Source organism: Emys orbicularis, chromosome 8, assembly GCF_028017835.1.
Source record: "Emys orbicularis isolate rEmyOrb1 chromosome 8, rEmyOrb1.hap1, whole genome shotgun sequence".
NCBI classification, from domain to species: domain Eukaryota; kingdom Metazoa; phylum Chordata; order Testudines; family Emydidae; genus Emys; species Emys orbicularis.
This window is the reverse complement of record NC_088690.1, coordinates 107,522,767-107,543,179: the sequence shown is the minus strand read 5'-3', so window position 1 is coordinate 107,543,179 and position 20,413 is coordinate 107,522,767. Positions and strand designations below refer to the sequence as shown.

At 54.3% G+C, this 20,413-nt stretch overlaps 1 protein-coding gene across 1 annotated transcript; it reads right to left on the bottom strand.

The window, feature by feature from the left end:
- Positions 1-912: 912 nt before the first annotated feature.
- Positions 913-19,673, bottom strand: NDST1 (N-deacetylase and N-sulfotransferase 1). Its single transcript, XM_065409190.1, has 14 exons — positions 19,164-19,673; positions 15,598-16,080; positions 14,926-15,013; positions 13,644-13,798; positions 10,760-10,945; positions 9,840-9,968; positions 8,996-9,178; positions 8,236-8,332; positions 7,697-7,820; positions 6,715-6,889; positions 6,048-6,218; positions 3,978-4,087; positions 1,387-1,489; positions 913-1,032 (listed from the first exon to the last, which is right to left on the bottom strand). The coding sequence occupies exons 1-14, from the start codon at positions 19,671-19,673 to the stop codon at positions 913-915; spliced, it is 2,634 nt and encodes an 877-aa protein (XP_065265262.1).
- Positions 19,674-20,413: the final 740 nt, after the last annotated feature.

Sequence of the window (20,413 nt, the reverse complement as noted above, 5' to 3'; positions counted from 1 at the left end):
CTTTTACCACAGAAAACACCACGTATATAAAACGTTGCCACGCAGGAAGGGGGGCAGGGGGCACATTTTTCCTTTGTAACCACTCTGGAACCAGTTCTCAGTTCAGTTCTCTTACCAGATGAGACAGATAGTCATCTGTCAAGCTCCCACCCTTCAATAAAATAAAATACAATAAAATAAAAGGCTGGGGGGAGGGGGAGAATTCATTGGTGACAAACTAAACATTGCCAAGTCTTAAAGTCTTCTTTAAAAAAATCCACAGACCTCTTCCAGTGCTTAGCGCTAGGTCTTGTGGGAACCCAGGACATCCCATTCTTTTATGCTGTCTCACTTCACTTTGTTTGAAACTTGATTGCAGACTTGGGTCGGTGTTTCTGGCCGGCCCCTTTGTGCCTCTGACCTCAAACAGCACATCGTGCTCCTGTTCTCCAAGCCAGCTTTGCAGAGTTGTCCACATCTTGGAAGGGTGCTCAGCTCCATTATCTGATGAGGAGAGTCTCAGAGTTGCTGTAATACTATCTTAGACATGGAGAAGTTAACCCCATCCAGGTACGGAGAAGCAGGGAATCTTTGGGGAATCCCCCCCTCATCAGGAAATGACATCACAACCCAGGAAGTGACCTCATTGACATAGACCTCAGAAGACAACAGCTCTTGGGGAATTTGCACTGGGTTTGCAGAGTCAGGCAGTCACACAACTTTAAGGGCCCTCAGAAGAGACAGTTTGCTCCCGTACGCCATACTGATCACCACATGGGTTCTCGCTCAAAGACCTTGGCTGAATATTGCTCAGAAATGCTTTTCCCTGGTGGCCTTTCCCTCCCGCTCCTGTCTGTTTGGCTCGGTGTTAGATTTGGGATCTTCTTCGTGGGCTCGCGTCACTATTGCTCAGTAAGGCGATGATAGCAGCAGCTACCTAGCGTTCTGGAGTTCCTCCCGCAGCCAGGTTGGCAACGTCTGACCCATTTTGTACAGCAGCTTGGACAGCTCTATATTGTGGTCCCGGTAATAATCCCTCAGGAAGGCTCGTGACTGCAACAGTAAGAGAGGACAGAGATCATCATTAATGGTAATCATTAGCGTGTGCCAGGAACTTGCTGCAGTCAATGCATTAGAGTGCTCCAGCGCTCTGGGATGTGAACCAGACCAGCTTTTCACTATCCACCCACCAACCCCGCCCTTGCGTGCTCAGTACCAAACCAGACTCACGCATGTAAATGCGGTTTTCTAGTGCACTCTGACGTACACGCCCTCCCCCCAAGCCGGTGTTCTGCTGAGACACACAGCTGTTCTACTGTTGCTGAGAAACTGTGGTCCTCAGTAGCAGCAAAAATAGCAAAAGCAAGGCTCATTTAGTGGCAATCATGCGAGGTTTCCCATACTTACATCTGAATCCATCTCTGGGTATTTCCTCCCTTTGCTTTTCCCCAAGCACTTGGTTTTCCCTCCCTCCAGCAGTTGGCACCAGAATCCTTTCTTTGGATCAAACCTACAACAAGAGGGGAGAAGTCAGCAACATTTATCAGAACATGCCCATGGAACGGCTTTGTTCCAAGATCCTCAGGGACGGACAGCTCTCCAGGACATGGGTCTGGTACTATTAATGCATTCATTGATGACTTGGATAATGGAGTGCCGAGCGTGCTTATAGAATCTGCAGATGACACCAAGCTGGGAGGGGTTGCAAGCACTTTGGAGCCCAGGATCAGAATTCAAAATGACCATGACAAATTGGAGAATTGGTCTCAAATCAACCAGATGAAATTCAATAAAGACAAGTGTAAAGTACTACAGTTAGGGAAAAAAAAAAAAAAAAAATCAAATGCACAGCTACAAAATGGGGAATAACCGGCTAGGCAGCAGTGCTGCTGAAAAGGATCTGGGGGCTACAGTGGGTCACAAATTGAATACGAGTCAACTGGGTGATACTGCGGCAAAAAAGGCAAGTTGCCGCTCAGGGCTGTATTAATAGGAGTTTCATATGTAAGACATGGAAGGTAATTGTCCTGCTCTATTCAGCACGGATGAGGCCTCCGCTGGAATATAGCATCCCATTCTGGGCACCACACTTTAAGAAAGATATGGACAAACTGGAGAGTGTCCAAAGGAGCGCAACAAAAATGATAAGAGGTTTAGAAAACCTGACCTAGGAGGAAAGATTGAAAGAATTAGGCATGTTTAGCCTTTAGAAGAGAAGGCTGTGGGGGCACATGAATATGTCTCCAAATATGTAAAAGGTAGTTTATACAGAGGACGTTGAATGATTGTTCTTGTCCTATCTTCAGTGGACACGGAGAAGTAATCGGCTTAGTTTGCAGCAAGGGAGATTTGGGTTAGATATTTAAAAAAAAAACAACTTTCTAACGATAAGGATAGTTAAGTACTAGAATAGGTTACCAAGGGAGGGTATGGAATCTCCATCACTGGAGGTTTCTAAGAACAGGTTGAACAAACACCTGTCAGATGTGTGTGGGATTGGCCTAAATGACCTCTTGAGATCCCTTCCAACCCTACATTTCTAGGATTCTGTGAGATGCTGGCATAAGAACGGCCATACTGGGTTAGACCAAGGGTCCATCTAGCCCAGTATCCAGTCTTCTGACAGTGGCCAATTCCAGGTGCCCCAGAGGGAATGAACAGAACAGGTCATCATCAAGTGATCCATCTCCTGTCGCCCATTCCCAGCTTCTGGCAATCAAGGGGAAGCCTCATCCTTCTTGCAGACCGTCACTGCACTTTGTTTTGTAATGTTTCACAGCGCTTTACAGGACACAGCAGTTTGTGTAGACAGCAAGCCAGGCCTGGGGTTAAGTATAGATTTTTACAGGAGCATTGCCCATGGTAACAAAGGCCTGGTCTACACTAGGGGGGGAGGGGGATCGATCTAAGATACGCAACTTCAGCTACGAGAATAGCGACGTATCTTAGATCGACTTACCTCCCGTCCTCACGGCACGGGATCGACGGCCGCGGTTCCCCCGTCGACTCCGCTTCTGCCTCTCGCCCTGGTGGAGTTCCAGAGTCGACGGGGAGCGCGTTCGGGGATCGATTTATTGCGTCTAGACGAGACGCGATAAAAATCGATCCCCGATAGATCGATCGCTACCCGCCGATCCGGCGGGTAGTGAAGACGTACCCTTATGTTTGTAATGGCGTGTTTTAATTTCTTAAACTCTTAATGAAGGGCTCTCCTAAGAAAAATATATTTTAAAAAAAAGCTGTCATAAGCTGGGGAGGAATATTCTGTCGATTCTAAGCAGCAGAGGAGGGAAAAGACAATAATAACCCAACCCTACCAAGCATTCCCTTTGGTACAAGGAAAGTTGCCAGATGCAACTTCAGTGTGATCCACCAAACCGCCTCCCTACCCCATTTCTGGCCCTGGTGCAGGCAGCGAACTGCTCAGTTTGTGTGTCTAGAACTTGTGCATGGGTCCGGATGGTCACAGATGTTTCTTCTGCCAACAGTGGTTTCTATTGCATTGTTGTATTTCCAGTGCTAAATACTGCACTGGCCAAACGGAGAATGACAGACCCTCTGTCGAGGTTACAAACAAGAAGCGCAAACGGACGTCCAGCATCTTGGCAAGGAAGGAGCCGACTTCCCTTCCTCTGCTGCAAGCTTCTGGCCTGCAGGGAGGGAGCTCACAAAGGAACCGTGTTCAGAAAAGCCATCCAAGCCTCCATGGAAGGAGGCTCAGGTGCTGGTTCTGGTCCCAAGCAAATATGGCTTTGAGTCCTGGGGCAAAATCTTGCCCCACTGAAATCAATGGAAGCTTTGTTGTTGATGTCAGCGGGGCCAGGATTTCCTCTCTACCGTGGCGCTTATCCGGCTCCACTCGCATTCCCAAAACATCCCCTTGATGGAAAACCTGCCACGGGGAAAGGGAGAGAAAGCCCAGTGCTTGGAATGACAGGCCGCAGCCCTGAGGGCCGCGCCGGCTGAAGGAGGAAGAGGAGGGCACGAGGAGAACTCACGCCAGGGTTTTATGGTAATCGATGAAGTTCGTCACGCCAAGGAACTTCTGGACTGTATCCATCACTTTGGCTGGTTCTGTTCGGAGCAGCTTGCCATCCAGAACAAGGATCTGCAAGAATAAAAAGAGAGCTGGGGGAGGGGGGGGTCTAGTCTGGTACCAGCTCCATGCTGGCTTCAAATTGGATCCGTCCCCGCCCCCGAGAACAGACAGGTGCCTTGGGCTGCTACAATCTGCCTTAGGTACTTCTATAGCCCCCCAGTGTCCGAGCGAGCACCCCACCATCTTTACCCTCAATGCCCCTGACAGGTGGGACAGGGCTATTTCTGCCCCCTTCTCCCCCCCACATGTTACAGATGGGGAGCTGAAGCACAGAGAGGCAAAGTGATTTGCTCAAGGTCACACGGGGCGTCCGTGGCAGAGCAGAGAATTCAACCCAGGCTTCTCCAGCCCCAGACTACCACCCTAACCACTAGACACAATCCTTCCTCTCTCCCCTGCAACTGACTCCACTTTCCTCAGCGCTAGCCTGGCCATGGAAGCCACTCGGAAGCTGCCGGTGGCTGAATATGCAGCAAGTGAAACACGTCACACCAGTTCACCAAGCGCGATGCTGATTCTCCATTCAGAGCCTTCAGTGAGCTAGGAGCGAACTACCGTTCAGATGGCCCCTCTCTGTCCCACTCCCAGAATACCCCTGTCAGCAGCACTGATGCAGCAGAGGACAAGGCACCGTCAATGAAGAGTGCCCACCTACAGAGCTCCCTGCTGCAGGAGGAATTCATGGCTTTCCTCCTTTAGCGCACAAGGCGAGGCACAAATCTGCATGAGCTCTTTCACCCGCAGTGACTTTCAGGCCAGACACTTTTCTCTGACGAACAGAGACTTCAGGGCCACAACCCCACCGACGGGGAACCAGAATCTGGCCCAAATTCTCACACTTGTGCGCAAAGACCTGCACATTTACAACTGCAGGTGTCCAAGTTAAGAGCATAAAACGTGCACACACATGGTCATTTAGGTGCCCAACTAGCCGTGTGCACGCACAAATCCTCCGTTTGCACGGGCACATCAAGTGTACAGTGGTGTGCCAACACATCCTTTCCAGAACCACTAACTCTTGTACGCGGTGCAGAGATGGTAGGGTGACCAGTGTGCTGTAACTACATCGAGAGCTGCCCGATCACAAGAGATAAATCCGCTACAGAGAGCGCTATGAAGTACAGAGCTTGTGTTATTTTTGTCATGCACTTTGATGCTGCAGTCACAGCCAGAAAGTGTTTGAAGGGCATTCAAGGACATGAAACAGTCCCATAAAACTTTCAACACCATACATTCTGCTGTGCACTTCTTCTGTATTGTGGTGTACTCTCTATGCCCTTTGGTTAGAAGCTCTTTAAAAGGGAGCCCTGCAGTTTGTTTGGCATAGCATACGGTACACACTTGGCAGCCTGGCATAATAGTCCACCAGTGGTACATAATCATCACCCTCCCATGACCACACTGACTCTGGTTCCTTCCTGCTCTGGACAAGTTTCAGAAATCCATTTTCTGTGACATAATTCCAGTCTTTTAATCCCTTTCCGATTGTCAGAGCTCAAAAGTGGGACTGAAGGCCGAGCTCCTGGAGCCAGATGTGTCTCTGATGGGTTGACACCTCTCTGCACACTTATGCGCTCACACTCCCATTGCACAAACACACACCCCTGCTCCAATGCAATGGATATGAGAGGAGAAGAGACTAATAAATTCCCTGCCAACTCCACCCCCACGATCTGAGAAACAACCACGGAAACTGGGAGTTGGGCGAAGAGGATGGTTTTGTGCTCTGGGCCATAAACAGTCACAGGTCCCAAAGACATCCTGTTACGCTGAGTTCCGGACCACAGCTTCCCCTAAGCAGGGCTGGGTAGAGAGAGGACGTTATTCATGGTCCATGAATTCCACGGTAGCACTTTGACAATGGACTCTATGCCCAAGCGGTGTATGGCTGTTTTCTCCCCCCACAGAGGGAGTGCTCTCCACACTGCTGTTTGCAATAAGAACACCGCCCGGTTTTTGTCCTTCCTACCTGGTTGGCATGATAGCTGTTCAGCCAGCGCTCAATGTGGGTGGCGTACCAGCCCGGTACCAGGCAGCGGCTCTGTAGCGTCCGGAGCTTCTGAGAAGCCTCAGGCCCAGCTGTGATCACCTCGTGGAAGGTGAATTTCAGAGCGACTGGATCATCGTGAGCTCGCTGGTGCTGTTAACAGCAGCAAACCGGTTTAGTTTCTCAGGCAGCACAACAAAACCCCAGTGGCGTGGCCAGTGCTACCGGGATCTGAGTCCAAGGCTGCGTGTGAGCTCCTGGGAGGTTTCTGAGCACCAGTGCAGTCACTGGGCTACCAGCGTCTAGCTTGTTGCTTTGCACAGAACGGTGGGATATGCTGCATATACCACACCCTGTTCTGTAGGTAACAGCTTACGCCATCCCACACCTAACTCAACACAGCATTGGATCACCTCTTCCTCGGGCATTGGCCTGAGGACGCCAATCTCCTCCGGTGCAGGCCAGGACCCCTGCCATGGCTGCCAACCCACGGCCATCCCGCAGGGCAGTGCAGAGCTTGCCTGACCCAGCACGGGACAGCAGATTCTCTGTTCGCTCAGCGCACAATGCCGCGCCTCGGCCCGAGTCAACCCCAAGCCGGAGCATAAGGAGCCGCCTTGGGAGAAGCGGTGACAGCCGAGCAGCTCACCTGGTACCAGGAGTAGGCCCGGTCTGCAGGGTTGATGAGGATGGTGATGACCTTGGCCTTGGAGAGCAGCGCGGCCGCCCGCCTGGGGGCCGTTTCCGAGTCAAAGTAATTGGCGCTCTTCTCGAAGTAGAAGTCGGAGGTGGTGTTGGAGGGGATGGGGAAGAATTCCATGTACCTGCAGGGAGGTCGCTGCATGAGGCGGGGGAAGAGAGGGCACCCGGGGAGGGCGACAGAGAAATACACCTGGCCCCCTGCCCTGGAGACAATGGAGGCCAACTATTGTATATCAAGCGTTCTATAGTCAAGATCCAGCACACGCTACCGATCACCTCCCGCAGCTGCCCCGAACAGCCACCTCATGTCTGACCACCAGCAGTCTAGGGCTCCGGCTCCAGCATGTGGGGAAGATCCTGTCTACACTACAGATCGGAACAGTGATGGAACTGGTTCAGGGGACAAGTGTGCTGTGACCAGGACCCGGGGCTCTACTGTACATGTGTAGATCAGCCCCCCCGCCAAGTGCAGCTCGGAGCCTCACACAATGGAACGAGGGCTCCCTGGAAGGGGTCCGGCCATAAAACGCAGTTTAACTGCCCTCTGTGATGGTATCTTGGCACCGGGCACCGGGCCCTCTTCCACCACTCACTGGCCACTGCACAATTCAGAAGGGGGCAGAGGTTCGAGTACGTGCCGGTAGCAGGCCCAGCCTACACGGATAACTGGGCGTGTTTGTTAAGATGCTCTGCAGAGGGGTCTAGACAGGCACTTTCTTTGCTCAGCATCTAGTCACCTTACTGATTAGGTGTCTAGTGGCAACGGACAGTCTGCTAGGGGAATTCTGGACTCCTGCCCTCACATGTTGGTCCCAGGAGCCGGAGTCACATGGCAAACCCCATACACAGCTCTTCACTAAGCTTGCAGCTTCCCCCACGCCCAGTACACCCGGGGACCCCGGCGGGGGGTAGCATGAAAGAAGGCCTACCAGTCAATGCCCTTGTGATAATTGTGTCCGTTGAAGAACTGGATCTCCTCAAAAGTCTCCGAGCTGGGGTAGTTGCTGCTCAGGTCCGGGTGCATCCCCAGGAACAGATAGAGGGCTGTCGTCCCTTTAAATGGAAAGGCAGCAGAGCCAAGGTTGGGGGCACAGCAGTGACCACCCTGCGCCTTAGCAAACCAGACAATGTTCCCTCCCTTCTTTGCCACAGGCTGCCCCATGAATGGCCGTTCGGGGCATCCAGTTCAGGTTCCCACTCCAGCCCGGCATAGGTAGGGTTTGCCGACCTCCAAGGAAGAGATGGAGGTTCTAGGACCCAGCTAGAGGAACAATACCAGCTCAGATCTGCCCTGGTAGGCAGAGTGCAGGGAGGCACCGGATGGAGAACCAGACAATCCCCTGAATAAAGAGAAATGACACAACTGGTGCGATAGCACAGCTGAAATGGCGATGCGCGTGCTGGTATCGGCTGCGTTGTCTTTCACTGGTTCTGAGCTGCGCAGCTCGATGGAGGGGAACTGGAGTACCTGTTTTCTGAGGTCCGATGATGAGAAGCTTTGGGAACCGGTCACATGTCTTTTCTTTGGACCAAATGTCCTTATGCCGCTTGTCCTCACAGGGATCCTGAAACACAGGAGTAAGAGGATTGAGGAAGTGCAACCTGGGGGTGTCTGGGAGGAGAGGCCTCGATGCCCCATATGCCTTTAATAAATACAGTGAAGACTACCTGTTCTCACTGATGATGGGTGCCAAGGCTGTAATGAGGAGGGAGAGCCAGCGGCTGCTGGAAGGTCAGCACGGAGCTGAAACCCCTACAGCTAACAAGCAGGCAAGCGTTGTCCAGCAGGTAGGGCATTGGACTAGGAGTCAGGAGTTCTGGCCTCTACTCCCATCTCTGCCACTGGCCTGCTGGGTGACCTTGGTCGAGTGACTTCCCTGCTCTATGCCTCAGTTTCCCTGCCGTAAAATGGGGTTACCCTCCTTTGTAAAGAGCTTTGAGCTCCGTGGATACATAGAATCTGAGTGTTACTATCACAGCCCCTTTTCTGCACCCATGTTGTGAGCCCTGGGACAGGGATATGGTCATGAGCAGGACGGTGTCTTGTCCACCCTGGCATGGATTCTCACTTAGGAGGAAGGCAGTAGGTGAGCAGAACCTTGCCAAATTCACTCACAATAGAACCAAATCCAGCCCTGTTTGCGCCTGGTGCGGTCCCCAATTCCCTGGCAGGCCTGGGCCTCCTGTCCCCCATTCAAGCCAGACAGCCTGGCAGTGGAGCTCTGTACCTGCCACAGTGGATCCTTCTCCTCGGAGAAGATCTGGAAGTATTTCTGCGCCAGCTGCATGGGCGGCAGCGTCTGCAGCTTCAGGTTGGTCCAGGAGCCGAGGAAGCGGACCAGGTGTTTGAAGGTGTACAAACCCAGGCGGTCGTTGCCGTAATTGGACAGGTGGGTCATGAAGATACTGATCTGGAATAGAGCAGCAAGAGGACAGGACAGGCGTTAGTCAGCGCTCTGAGTCCATCTCAGGACATCTGTAGTTTGCACTTTGGTGCGGCTCTCAACACTGGGGAGTCCTGGGCCCAGCTCTGAACTGGGAGGAACAAACAGGGACTGGTGCAGATGAAAAAGTCGCGGGACCCCGGACGTGTAACACACCCATTAGGAGAGCAAGGGTCTCTGTCCTCCTCTCGTGGCTGCTTCACATCACACCTACCAGCCTTAGCTCAAGCAGCAGCATTTCGTGCTTTTAGTACTGAACGTCCCTGGGTCAGACCCTGCTGCCAGCCCAAGCAGGGCCAGTTACGGATGGACCTGAGCCCCCCAATTTGGGGAGGAAAAGGCATGCAGGAGACTTGGACTCTGTCTGGTCTCTGACTCTCACTTTTGAGACCAGGAGTGTCTGGGAGTGCTGCAGAGGCAGCCTTTACATCACTCTGTGGCCAGCCCAATTCGAGGGCCAACATACTAGGCACTTGGAGGAGACCCTGCCCATCCTCCTCGACCGCAGGCTGAGAGCCCCTGGCCATTGGAGTCACAGGGAAACACATCTGCCCCAGCCGAGGGGACAGCCCGAGTGCGCCAAGGGGCCGTTCCAAGCCCTGCAGAGTACTCGGAGGGCAGCACTCACAGGGTTAAGTAGCACAGTCAGGAACAGCTCCCCTCCATTGATGATCTTGTCCAGTTCACTGGAGCCACCAGGGTATTCGTTATAGAAGATGGTGTGCGTGAACAAGCCACAGGTCTGCCGCGGGAGTACCTGGGGACAGAGAGGAGTCAGAGCAGGAAGGAATCGCGCAGCCTGCTCCAGAAATCCATGGTGCTCCTTCCTCACCATGCCAAACTAAAGGGACGATCCGCCGGTGTCAATCTGCCAGGTATTAGCACTGGTCTCAATATCACCTGGGAACCCCCCGACGAGATTCTTCTACTCAGGAGGGACGGAGCTGGGCTGCTCCAACCCCCTTTGGGGAGGGGGAAATTCTCCTGACCTCTGAACCACACACGCACATATTTCCGGGGGGGTCTTTTGGGATCGGATACCCCTCGATCTTCCAGGGATGCTGGGAAATCATGACCATGATCTCCCGAAAGAAAGGGCGGCTCTGTAGCAAAGGGACTTAGCAGCAGCAGCAGCTGCCGCCACACCTAGCAGGATGCTGGGGACACTGCAGAGGTGACTCGGTCAGCAGCAGTCAGGTGGGTCTTGTTTCTCCTGCTGACTGAGCCACACCGGTCCATTTAGCCCACCCTGCCAAATCCACCTGCACCGGCCTCGGTGCTGAAACAGCCATGGAGGGAGTGCTTTGCGACAGTGGCGATGGATTAGGCTGGGGCTGAGATGCAGCAATCCCATTTCATGCAGCCCAAAGAGATGCTCACAGCTGAGAGTCACTGCTGGGCAACGTTCAAACCGGTGACTTAGTGGCGTAGAGTTCCATGTCTTAGCGGGAATCCTCTGAGCCAGCCGTGCTGGCAGCCCAGCTGATTGTGGGAGATTTAGGGCAGAGACGGGCCCAAGGAATAGCCCCAATGCCCCGTTTCACCTACCATGATCCCATTGTGGACAAAGCCTCGGCGGTAGCGGGCTGGTTTCAGGTGGGGATACTCCTCCGTGCTCGTGACTTTGATCGCCCAAACCTGCTTCCACGCTTCGTACAGCTGCACGTGGACGGGGTACACGCCGGAGTGGTGGGGTGCCACGGCGTACCCCATGTCGGTGGGAATGCCATGCTCCTGATGGGAGAGGAGAGGGAAGGTGACTGCGCTAAGCTACAGAATCGGTGAGCTACAAACGACCCAGCGGAAACCTAACGGGGCTCAGTGGAGCTCTTCCATGGACAGATGCATCACTCCGGGTTTTGCTTTAATAGGGTTGGATTAGCAAGAAAGAGAGGCCGAATTCTCAGTTCTAGCGCCTGGGGAGCATGGTTCCTTGCTGTGTCCAGAACGGTGGAGGTGAGTATCCATGAAGGGGAGAGCCAGCCCCAGCGAGAGCCAGGTACGCTGCAGGGAGGCACTGCACGGTCCGACCGTACACGGCCCTGCCAATGCACCTCAGTCATGTCCTGCTACTCCAAGGCTGTCAGCTGGGCCACACTGAGCAATGCGACAAGTATCCCCCAGGCTGGGGCTGCCAAGTCATCGCACTGATGATCCAAGCTGGGCTGGAACAGTGACAGGCAAAACTCCCGTTGGGTGGGAGAGCACAGTGCTTAGCTGAACCCCTTGGGTTTTGGCACAAGGTTCAGGTTCAGCTGAGGCATGAGAGGTGGTTTGCTAGTTATCAGAACCAGTGTGACCAGCCTTAGTTTGGATCCAGAACAGCAGAAGCAGAAAGGCTAGCGTGTTAACACAATGGGCCACTGGAAACTTTAGAACCCTTTGGGGGTGGAGGTGTATTAACTCCCCACATACAATGTTATTTGTCGCTTCTCACCACATGCCTCCTTCCACTAACACAAAAGGGTGTCGATGTTTTATATGTTGCAGAAGTTCTCCAAACACAGAACACAGGCACTACCAGACTGGATCAGACCCATGGTCCATCTAGCCCAGGATCCTGTCTGTGACAGTGGCCAGATGCTCCAGAGGAAGATATAAAATACCCAGAATACACCTGGCTATTGCTGGCTCCCCTCTAGGCTTGAAGTCAAGCTGCTAACCCAAGTTCAAAGCTGAGTTGCTATGTTTTAACCCGAGTTAGCTCACCCTTTTGCTGTGCAGATGTACCCTTAGTGGGTGGCTGATGCCCTGAAGCCTGAGGATGCACAGACAGGCTTTTCCCAGATCATACCACCTGGGGAGGGGGGGGGGGGGGGGGGGAGAACGGGACCTTATTATTCATGTAACCTGAATAATCAGCTTTTTAATTCTACCAGCCTCTGCAGATGGAAAAAAGGTGGATTGCTAAGCTGAGTTAACTAACACAAGGTAAAAGCCTAGCGAAGGCCTGGCAGGTTGTCGTTTTCATCTGAATTAGCAGGTCGAGATAAACCCCCAGCTCCCAGGTCAAGATAAAGACTAACTCACCTGAACACAACAGCCTGCCTTGTCTTCACTGGGCTTGTACCTGGTGTTAGTGCCGTCAAGGGAAGAGCGTATCCTTTCACCTAGGGAAGACAAGGCCCGTGGCTGTGTCTACACTAGACTTCCCACGTGATTTCCTGTTCACTGGCCGTAGCGAACCCGTTGGATTAGAGACTCTGGACATTCCACACATTTGTTCCTGGCAATCAAGCACCAGTGTTTGTAGTCTGGAACAAACATTTGGGGCAGGTCCCGAGTAGCCTTTGCCAATGTGGTAGCTGCCCCCAGTTCATTAACTCCAGTTAAAACTCTAGTGAAGACACACCCTTTGCCTTAGCACTGGGCCAGGGCTATACTTCACATTTAGATCCACCTAACTGCCTCACTCAGGGTGGGAAAAACGTCGGACTTGTGCGACATGGTTTGGTTAACCTAACCCCCGCTGTAGACCCAGCGAGGGCAACGGAAGAATTCAGCCCTCAACCGCCTCTTGAGGGGGTGGATTTACTGCAGGGAAGGAAAAAACCCTTTCACCGCTGTAGGAAGCACTTACACTATGGCGCTACACAGCTTTGTATCGGTATCGTGTGTGTGTGTGTGTGTGTGTGTGTGTGTGTGTGTGTGTGTGTGTGTGTGTGTGTGTGTGTGTGTGTGTGTGTGTGTGTGTGTGTGTGTGTGTGTGTGTGTGTGTGTCAACCCATACTGTAGATGCAGTTATACCACTATAAAAGTGCTTACACTAGGCACTATGGCTTGTTCCCTGGAAATTAGCTATACTGGTACGAGGCACCTTTATATCAATATAAATGCGTCCACACTGGGACGGGGTTTATTCTGGTGTAACTATATTGGCATAGTTAAAGTAGTACAACTTGTCTGCAGACATGTCCTTTGGCTTAAGTAAGCACCTATGGAACTCTCTGCCACATGATAGTTATGTATGGGGTTAAAAAACACAGGGGCAGCCTTCCTGAGGCCACTCACATTTCAGATCATCTTTGACCTGATCTTTTTAGTCTCTTCCTGCTGCTACTCAGCCTCCAACGCAGGAGCAGAGAGAGAGAGAGAAGTACGAGGAAACCTATCTTAGCATCCCGCCTAGGGAGCCAGTTAAACTGCGTTTCTGGTAGGAGATGGAGAACTAAAGGTCAAACAAAGCTTTATTCAAAGACACTTGGGGGTCTTTTAAAGAGGTTCCAGAGGATGGATGAAGGGGGAGGACAGGGGGTGAAAACTGGAGGAGAGAGAGAGATGACGTAGCAAACTCCTGCTGCTCCCCACAGAATGAGCGCTCAGTCTGAGAAGGCAGGTGGAGAGGCACGAGACTGGGTGGGGAGAGGGTTTAAGATGCCATCTTTAACTCCCTAGCCCAGCAAGCATCCCCCGCAGCTGGCATCTTACTCACGACAGCGAATTTCTTGTTCATGGTCATTTGCTCCGCTAGCACCGACTGGTTGTGGAAGAGGTGAGGCTGCATGTGACTCCACATGTGTGGGAACCACCAGAACTCCTTCACGTAAGACAGCAACAGGTCGTCTCCTTCGTCTTCAGCATCCGTGCCTGCCGGGGCCAAACCACCATCAGCAGCAGCAGCCCTACCGCGCTAAAGCCAAAGAACTCAAGCCCGGCTCACGCGAGAGCCTGAATGCCTGGCTCAGGTGGGGTACGGGATCGCAAAGGGGGGGGTGTGTGTCTCGGACTGCCATCCTGAAATCCAACAGGCAGCGAAAAGCTCAGAGACAGGACCTTACACTGCCTCACACGTGCTCTCTGCTGCCGCTCGGACCCCTGGAGGACCAGTGGAAAGGAGCAGCCGCGGGAGAACCCCCAGGGCACTGCTGTCATTCTGGAGTGGATCCTTATCTTTACCAGTGACCAAAGGTGTGTTTGGGGCTTGGCCACCTTTGCTAGCCCTGCCTCTGAGAGCAGGGAGAAAGCTAGCTCTTCAGTCACCCAAGTAGCTCGGAAGGTCATGATGGATGGCATAAGCCACTAGAGCGGAGCACGAGTCCCCAGCCCCCAAGATGGATCGGCTTCATATTGTTACATTGCTGAAGATGGGATACTGTTAACAGGTTCGAGCCTCTATCGAAGCCTCTGTTTAGGTTTCACGTTCAGCTGCCCGCTGCCCAGGGGAAACTACTGCTGAACATGGTGACTCTGCGACTGTACTCACACGGCCTGTAACCTCAGCAATACACGTGCCAGAAGTGCCAAGAAGGCAAGAGAGCCGGAGCCCAGCGGGGCGGGCCTGGCTTCTCACCCTGCCACTGGCCAAGGTACTTGCTCTCTCTCGGGCTGTAAAACGGGGCTAATGGTGGGAAGTACTCTGCCATCTGCGGCTCGACAACACCAGAGCAGCCCTAGGGATTCTTATTGGCCAAGCCCAGCAAACGCCTTTGCCAGCTAATGCCTCAAGTTCTGCTCGTTTGGTTTTCCAGAGGAGAGACTAAAGGGGCAGAGCCCCTTCTCTCAAGCTCCTCCCATGATACAACACTGCAGAGGCCTGCATCTCTGAGACAGAGAGCGCTCTGGGAAGGGGCATTCTACAGCTGCCGTCTCCGTAGTCCCGGACGGCCGGGGGCGGAGGGGTTTTTAAGCTGCGCCGGATAGATACCGCAGCTCAGCAAGCTCCGAAATGGAGAGGGCCAGCGAGGGCCTATGGAGGCAAAGCTGCCCTGCCTCACCTGTGTGGAAGAATTTCCCTGAGTAGCCCAGGTTGAAGGTGAAGTTGGGGATGTGGGTGCGCAGTTCATTCTGAGTGTCAAACAGAGCCTGTGGCGTGGAGAGAGAGACATCATTGGTACCCGACACACATCATCACGCAGTAACCCGCACCTTCGGCGCACTGGGGTCGGGAGTCACGCGTGCGACTTCTGCTTCGTGTACTCTAGCAACAGCACTCCCATGGAAGGGCTCACACCCCCAGCTGATGCTCTGAGGGCACTAGAGCCTACACGTCAGTTCACTAGGGCCACAAATCGTGCACCAGCGTCCTAGACACACCCCCAGCCCTTGCTCCAAACAGAATGGGATTTGTGCACCAGCATCCCAGACACACCCCCAGCCCTTGCGCCGAGCTCGTGCACCAGCATCCCAGACACACCCCCAGCCCTTGCTCCATGCACCAGTGCCCCAGACACACCCCCAGCCCTTGCTCTGTGCACCAGCATCCCAGACACACCCCCAGCCCTTGCTCCGAGAAGAATGGGATTTGTGCACCAGCGTCCCAGACACCCCCCCAGCCCCTGCTCTGAGCACAATGGGATCTGTGCCCAAGTGCACCAAGGCCAGGGATCCCTAGTCACATCAGAATCCCGCCCCGAGAGCACTGACTGGCTGAGCTGGGACAGTGGTACCTTTACGTCTTCAACCTTCATGCGAGTGCCCTCCTTGCCCACGAAGATGTCATCGATGTCCACCAGGAGGTAGCGGTCGAGGGGAAGGGAGAGCCTCTTGCCGGTCAGGAAGGAGACGGCATCCACGAAGACCAGCTTGTGCAGCCAGAAGTTGAGGTTGTTCCCGAAGAGAACTCTCTGGATGCCGTCGTGCAGGCCCAGGTCCTGCACCACGGTGGTGTGCAGCGCAGCATCGACGCTCATGTGCGGGATGGACTCTGCTGACTTGGTCTTGGCCAGGAGTACCGGCTCGTAGGTGGAATGGTTGGACTGGAAGACGGTCCAGTCCTCTCCTGGAAGCAGGCCCTTCTCCACCTCGCTGGGGCGCGTGATGTACAGGAGCGGGGATTTGGGGTTGATGCTGCAGTCCTTCAGCCCGAGGTTGGAGTGGAGAAAGAGTGGGAAGCCCTTCAGCTGAGCACTCAGCAAACTGTTCTCGTTGGCCTGCCAGGGGAGAGCCCGCGGACTGAATGAGAAAGGCCTCAGAGGGAGAGGAGAGGGGAAGGCTGCACCATGGCATTTAAAAGTGTGCAACTCACATCCCCATGCCTCCCATGCAGCACCCTGCGTGCCGTTCCCCCACGCTCCCCTCTGGCTGATCCAGGCCACTGCTGTGCTCAGAAGCAAGTCGTACCCAGACTGCATCAGCTGGACAGGTAGAGGCAGCAATGCAGGGCCAACGGGAGGGTGGGGGGACGGTTTGGTCAGATCCAGAGGGGGCGGGCAGGACAAGCTGAAGGAACACAAGCTGGGGAAGCAGGAAAGGCAGCACATCACAAGCTGCTTCCCAGCAACCCCCTTAGAAGCAGCACTTGGGGAACCCCCTGGATTCACACACTCAGGCTCTGAGCACAGTAGCAGCCACACGCTACACAGCAAGTGCCATCTCCTCTTCCGCAAAAGAGGGAGCTGGCCTGTCCCCCACCAGCCACATGTGAATTCTGCCGTCTGCATTCCCCAGTGCTCTCCTGCAATAAGGCACCACGGCCGACATGGCCTGTCACGCCGCTGGGGCACCAAACCTAGAGTGTTTATCCTACCCCTAAAACTGAGAGCCCCCTTCCTGCTGCGCCCTGCACCTCCCAGGCCTGCTGGACTCTGACCCCTGCGCACACACCCGTTCTGAGCAGAGAGAAGATTTCCAGGGGGAGGGCTGTTGTACAGACACATTGCCCGACATTTAAGCTTCTCTCCCTTGCCAGGTTTTAGCGCTCTCTATGTGGATGGAGGATCCCAAATAGGATCCCATTGGCTCGTCAGACACACTGAGCAGCAGACAATTAGAAAGCAGGTAGCAGAACTGCGGGACAAGGCGTTTGATAAACCCCACTGATTCAGCAGCCGCTACCGCACCGGGATCTCGGCAGGGGGAGTTTTCCAGCGCGCAGCTCGCCGAGTTCCTGGACAGTCCGATCTGGGGAATGCGAACGCTGGGGACAGCTCAGCCCTGCAGCTGGGCTGCCTGTTCCACACCATTCACACCCACACGGGGTCTGGAGCCCGTCCATCTGCACACGAGCTGCTAACTGAAACCAATAGCTGCGCGCCTGAAGGGCTGCTCCAGAGGCGTCTCTGCCCAGCTGGGCGGGCGGGGCTGGTTTGTCCCCCAGCCCTGGCGTCCTTGGACAGCAGAGGCTGGGAGTGCTACGAAGGGGCATGCCTTGCTGCTAGGGTGCGGGGGCGCCAATCATCCCACTCAACAACGGCCCTCGCTGCTCAGCAGGGGAAGGCTCCTCGATCGAAGGGGCGGTGGGGTCGACAGGAGGCCACTGGGCGTGTGAGGGGAGCAGAGAGTCCCCCCGCGGGCTGGGAGCACATCTGGAATGCTGATGGCCTCGCTCCACGGGTGGGCCCAGCCCGCCCGCATCCTGCCTGCACTCCCGGCCCAGCAGAGTCCTCCCAAAACAGCTGCGCCGGTGGACGCAGGCCAGCAGCCCCCGGGGCTGGTATTTTATATTTAGCCTATTGGTTTCATAGGCAGCAAGGGGTTTCCTCTACCACTGGCCCTGAGGCTGAATACACTGTCTAGCGTCTGCTCCCATTCCTCTCCTCTGGCCAGCAACAGCTCGGCCAAAGGGCCTGGAGGCTTTACAGCACTCCCGGGTGAAGGGTCTCTACATCTCAGGGGTCACTGCTTAAAACGTGTCTCATCAGCTACTTATTTATGACCTTCTGGGGGGTCAATTCTGGACCAAATTCTCTCTGGTGTAAACAGGTGAATCCAGAGTGACCAGATGTCCTGATGTTACAGGGACAGTCCCAATATTCGGGGCTTTGTCTTATATAGGTGCCTATTCCCCCCACTCCCATCCCGATTTTTCACAATTACTATCTGGTCACCCTAGGTGTATCTGCATTAGCTTAAGTGAGGCTCCTCTTGTTCCCAGCAGCAGAGGGCTGGGTTCTCTGTCTGCTCACAGGGATTTATTATGTCCTGAAATTCAGTCCAAGCGGCTGGACTCTGCCCAGTTTGCTCCAGCGGGTCCAGCTCCCCCCACTGCCTTAAGCTGGGAAATCCTAGTTACAAACAGAAGAGCACAAAACCAGAGGCACCACAGAACCGGAGCTTGGTGTGAACAGAAAAGGGTTCCCAGTGCCACTTGGCCACCAGGGAACCCAGCTGTGCTTCCCAAACATCTGGAACAGAAGGAAACAGCACATCCCTTCTACTGGGAAGGCCAAGTCCCCCGCCCCTGCCCATGACCTGGCCAAGCTGACTGAAATCCAAAGAGACAGAAAGCAAGAGTGATCCTCTCCAACACTCAAAGGATCACAGGACAGACCCAGCTAACTCTTTGCACCTGTCCTTGATACGTGACCCCCTTGCAGACCAAAAGGAGACACCTCTCCCAGCTCTCTGATCAGAAAATGGACAGACAGCTCCAAGGGACTATCCCATCTCCCTGTGCCGTCACCAACGGAGCTATTCACTTGGCACCAATTGAAAGCACACCCCAAGGTTTATTAGGCCCCTGAGGGCGACACCTAAAACAAAGCAGCAGTCCTCATGGAGCATGCCCGGAGCAGAGGGGCCTGCTGTTCATGTGATCCTTCCTGTGAGCAAACCACAATGATCTCCGGTCAGCTGGGAGTCTGTTAATCACACAACAAACGCACAGGGCCCAGTAAGGCCTGGGGAGAACTTCTGCTAGTGGAACAGTTTGATGGGTCAATCCCAGCTCACGCAGAAGGTCCCCATCTACTTCTCCACCTATTTAACCCACCCCTTTAGCAAGGCACTCTCCCTCAGAGCTCTGCCATCAGCTGCCTAGCTTAGCAGGGCTGGACCTAACTCCTCCCACTGCCAATCAATTGACTACGCCTCAGTGACTTGTCTCTGCAGAGCAATGTGACGGGACCCCAGCCGAGATTCCCAGTTGCGCGAGGCAGGGGACCCAGCACAGAAACAGACCCTGGATACCTCCCAAAGAGCTTGTCTCTGGCCATCTTGCCCTACACGGAGAGCCTGGCTGGCCTTTTGTCTCCCCGGATGGCCCGTTCCATCCCCGAGCTGGGTCCCCATGTACCTTGAAGAAGCCGACAACCCCCACGCCGTACTCCACGCAGTACTTATCCAAGAGCTCCCGGTTCCAGGCGTCCAAGTTCACATACTTGAGGATGTTCTCGTAAATGATGAGCGCGAAGCGTCCCCGATCCTTGTCGGTCAGGGTGGGCATGTCCCCCTTCCCGGGGGCAATCTCTGTCCGGTATTTGAAGCGGCTGGATTCCAAGATGGCAATGATCTCCTGGCCCAGCTGAGAGTACAGGCTTTCCACGAACACCAGCACCAAGGGGTCCGTGCGGGATGAATCGGCCACCTTGAGGGGCTTCAAGGGGAGCAGGCGGGAAGGGGCAATCTTGGGTTCATCGCAGTCTGGGCCCGGGACCTCCCCGGAGGGCTCCAGGCCCCTCTTCCACCCATATAAATAATATGCCGAGATGAAAACACTGAGCAGGCAGAAGGCAAAGAGCAGGAGCAGCACCACCTGAGGAGACACCTGTCGGAAACCCCTCCGGAGCCTCCCCAGCACGGTCATCCTTGCTTCCAAGAAGCCACTGCAGGTTCCTCCCCCCCACCCCCACCCCCGCCCCCCCCTCCCCTCCTGCTCTCAACCCCCTTCACAGGAAAGCACAGTAATAAATTAAAATACTAGCAGGCTGCGTGTGCGTGTGTAGGATCTCCCAGCCGGCAGTCGGGTATCCCCCTGTCTTTTTCATGTCACCATGGCAAATCCATTCAGAGTCCCCTGGCAGAGCAGAAACACCAGCAACGTCCTGGCATCGACCTCGCTGCCTCTTCGGGGTCGGGCGTTTCTTTCAAGGGGCGCAAGGGTGCGTCGGCTCCCCGGGTCCGTTCATGGTGGCCCAGTTCTCCTGCAGCTCCGGGCGCTCTGGAGAGAGAGGGGGGAGACAGGGGTGTAAGCAAGTAATCCTGGAAAGAACGCGCAGAGGGGGCTGCCTAAAAAGTAGGTGCTGCGGGGGCGTCACTCTGATCCTTGTGCAACAAACATGGAGGCTGCATTGCTCCGAACCCTCTATTTATGCCACAGTGGATCCCATTTAACGGATCCCTCCGTGTGCTCATTTGCATGCCAGTACCCAGAATGCTTTTCAAGCTCCCAACATGCTGGTGCATCAGCTGTGGGAACAGAGCAGGGAGTCTGTGCGTGTATCTGAGAGGCAGCACAGTCTTGTGGTTTGAGCAAACGGTGGCGAATGAGGAATTCCTGGGGTCTAATCCCGGTTCTGCTGCTGGTTCACTGTCTGGCTTTGGGCA

Excerpts from the sequence above, each read along its gene's own strand:
- NDST1 (XM_065409190.1), bottom strand. The coding sequence starts at position 19,673 with ATGACCGTGCTGGGGAGGCTCCGGAGGGGTTTCCGACAGGTGTCTCCT. Across the intron at positions 16,081-19,163 it reads GGGTTGTCGGCTTCTTCAAG|GCCAACGAGAACAGTTTGCT; the intron begins GTACATGGGGAC and ends CTCCCCTGGCAG. Across the intron at positions 15,014-15,597 it reads TGAAGGTTGAAGACGTAAAG|GCTCTGTTTGACACTCAGAA; the intron begins GTACCACTGTCC and ends TCCACGCCACAG.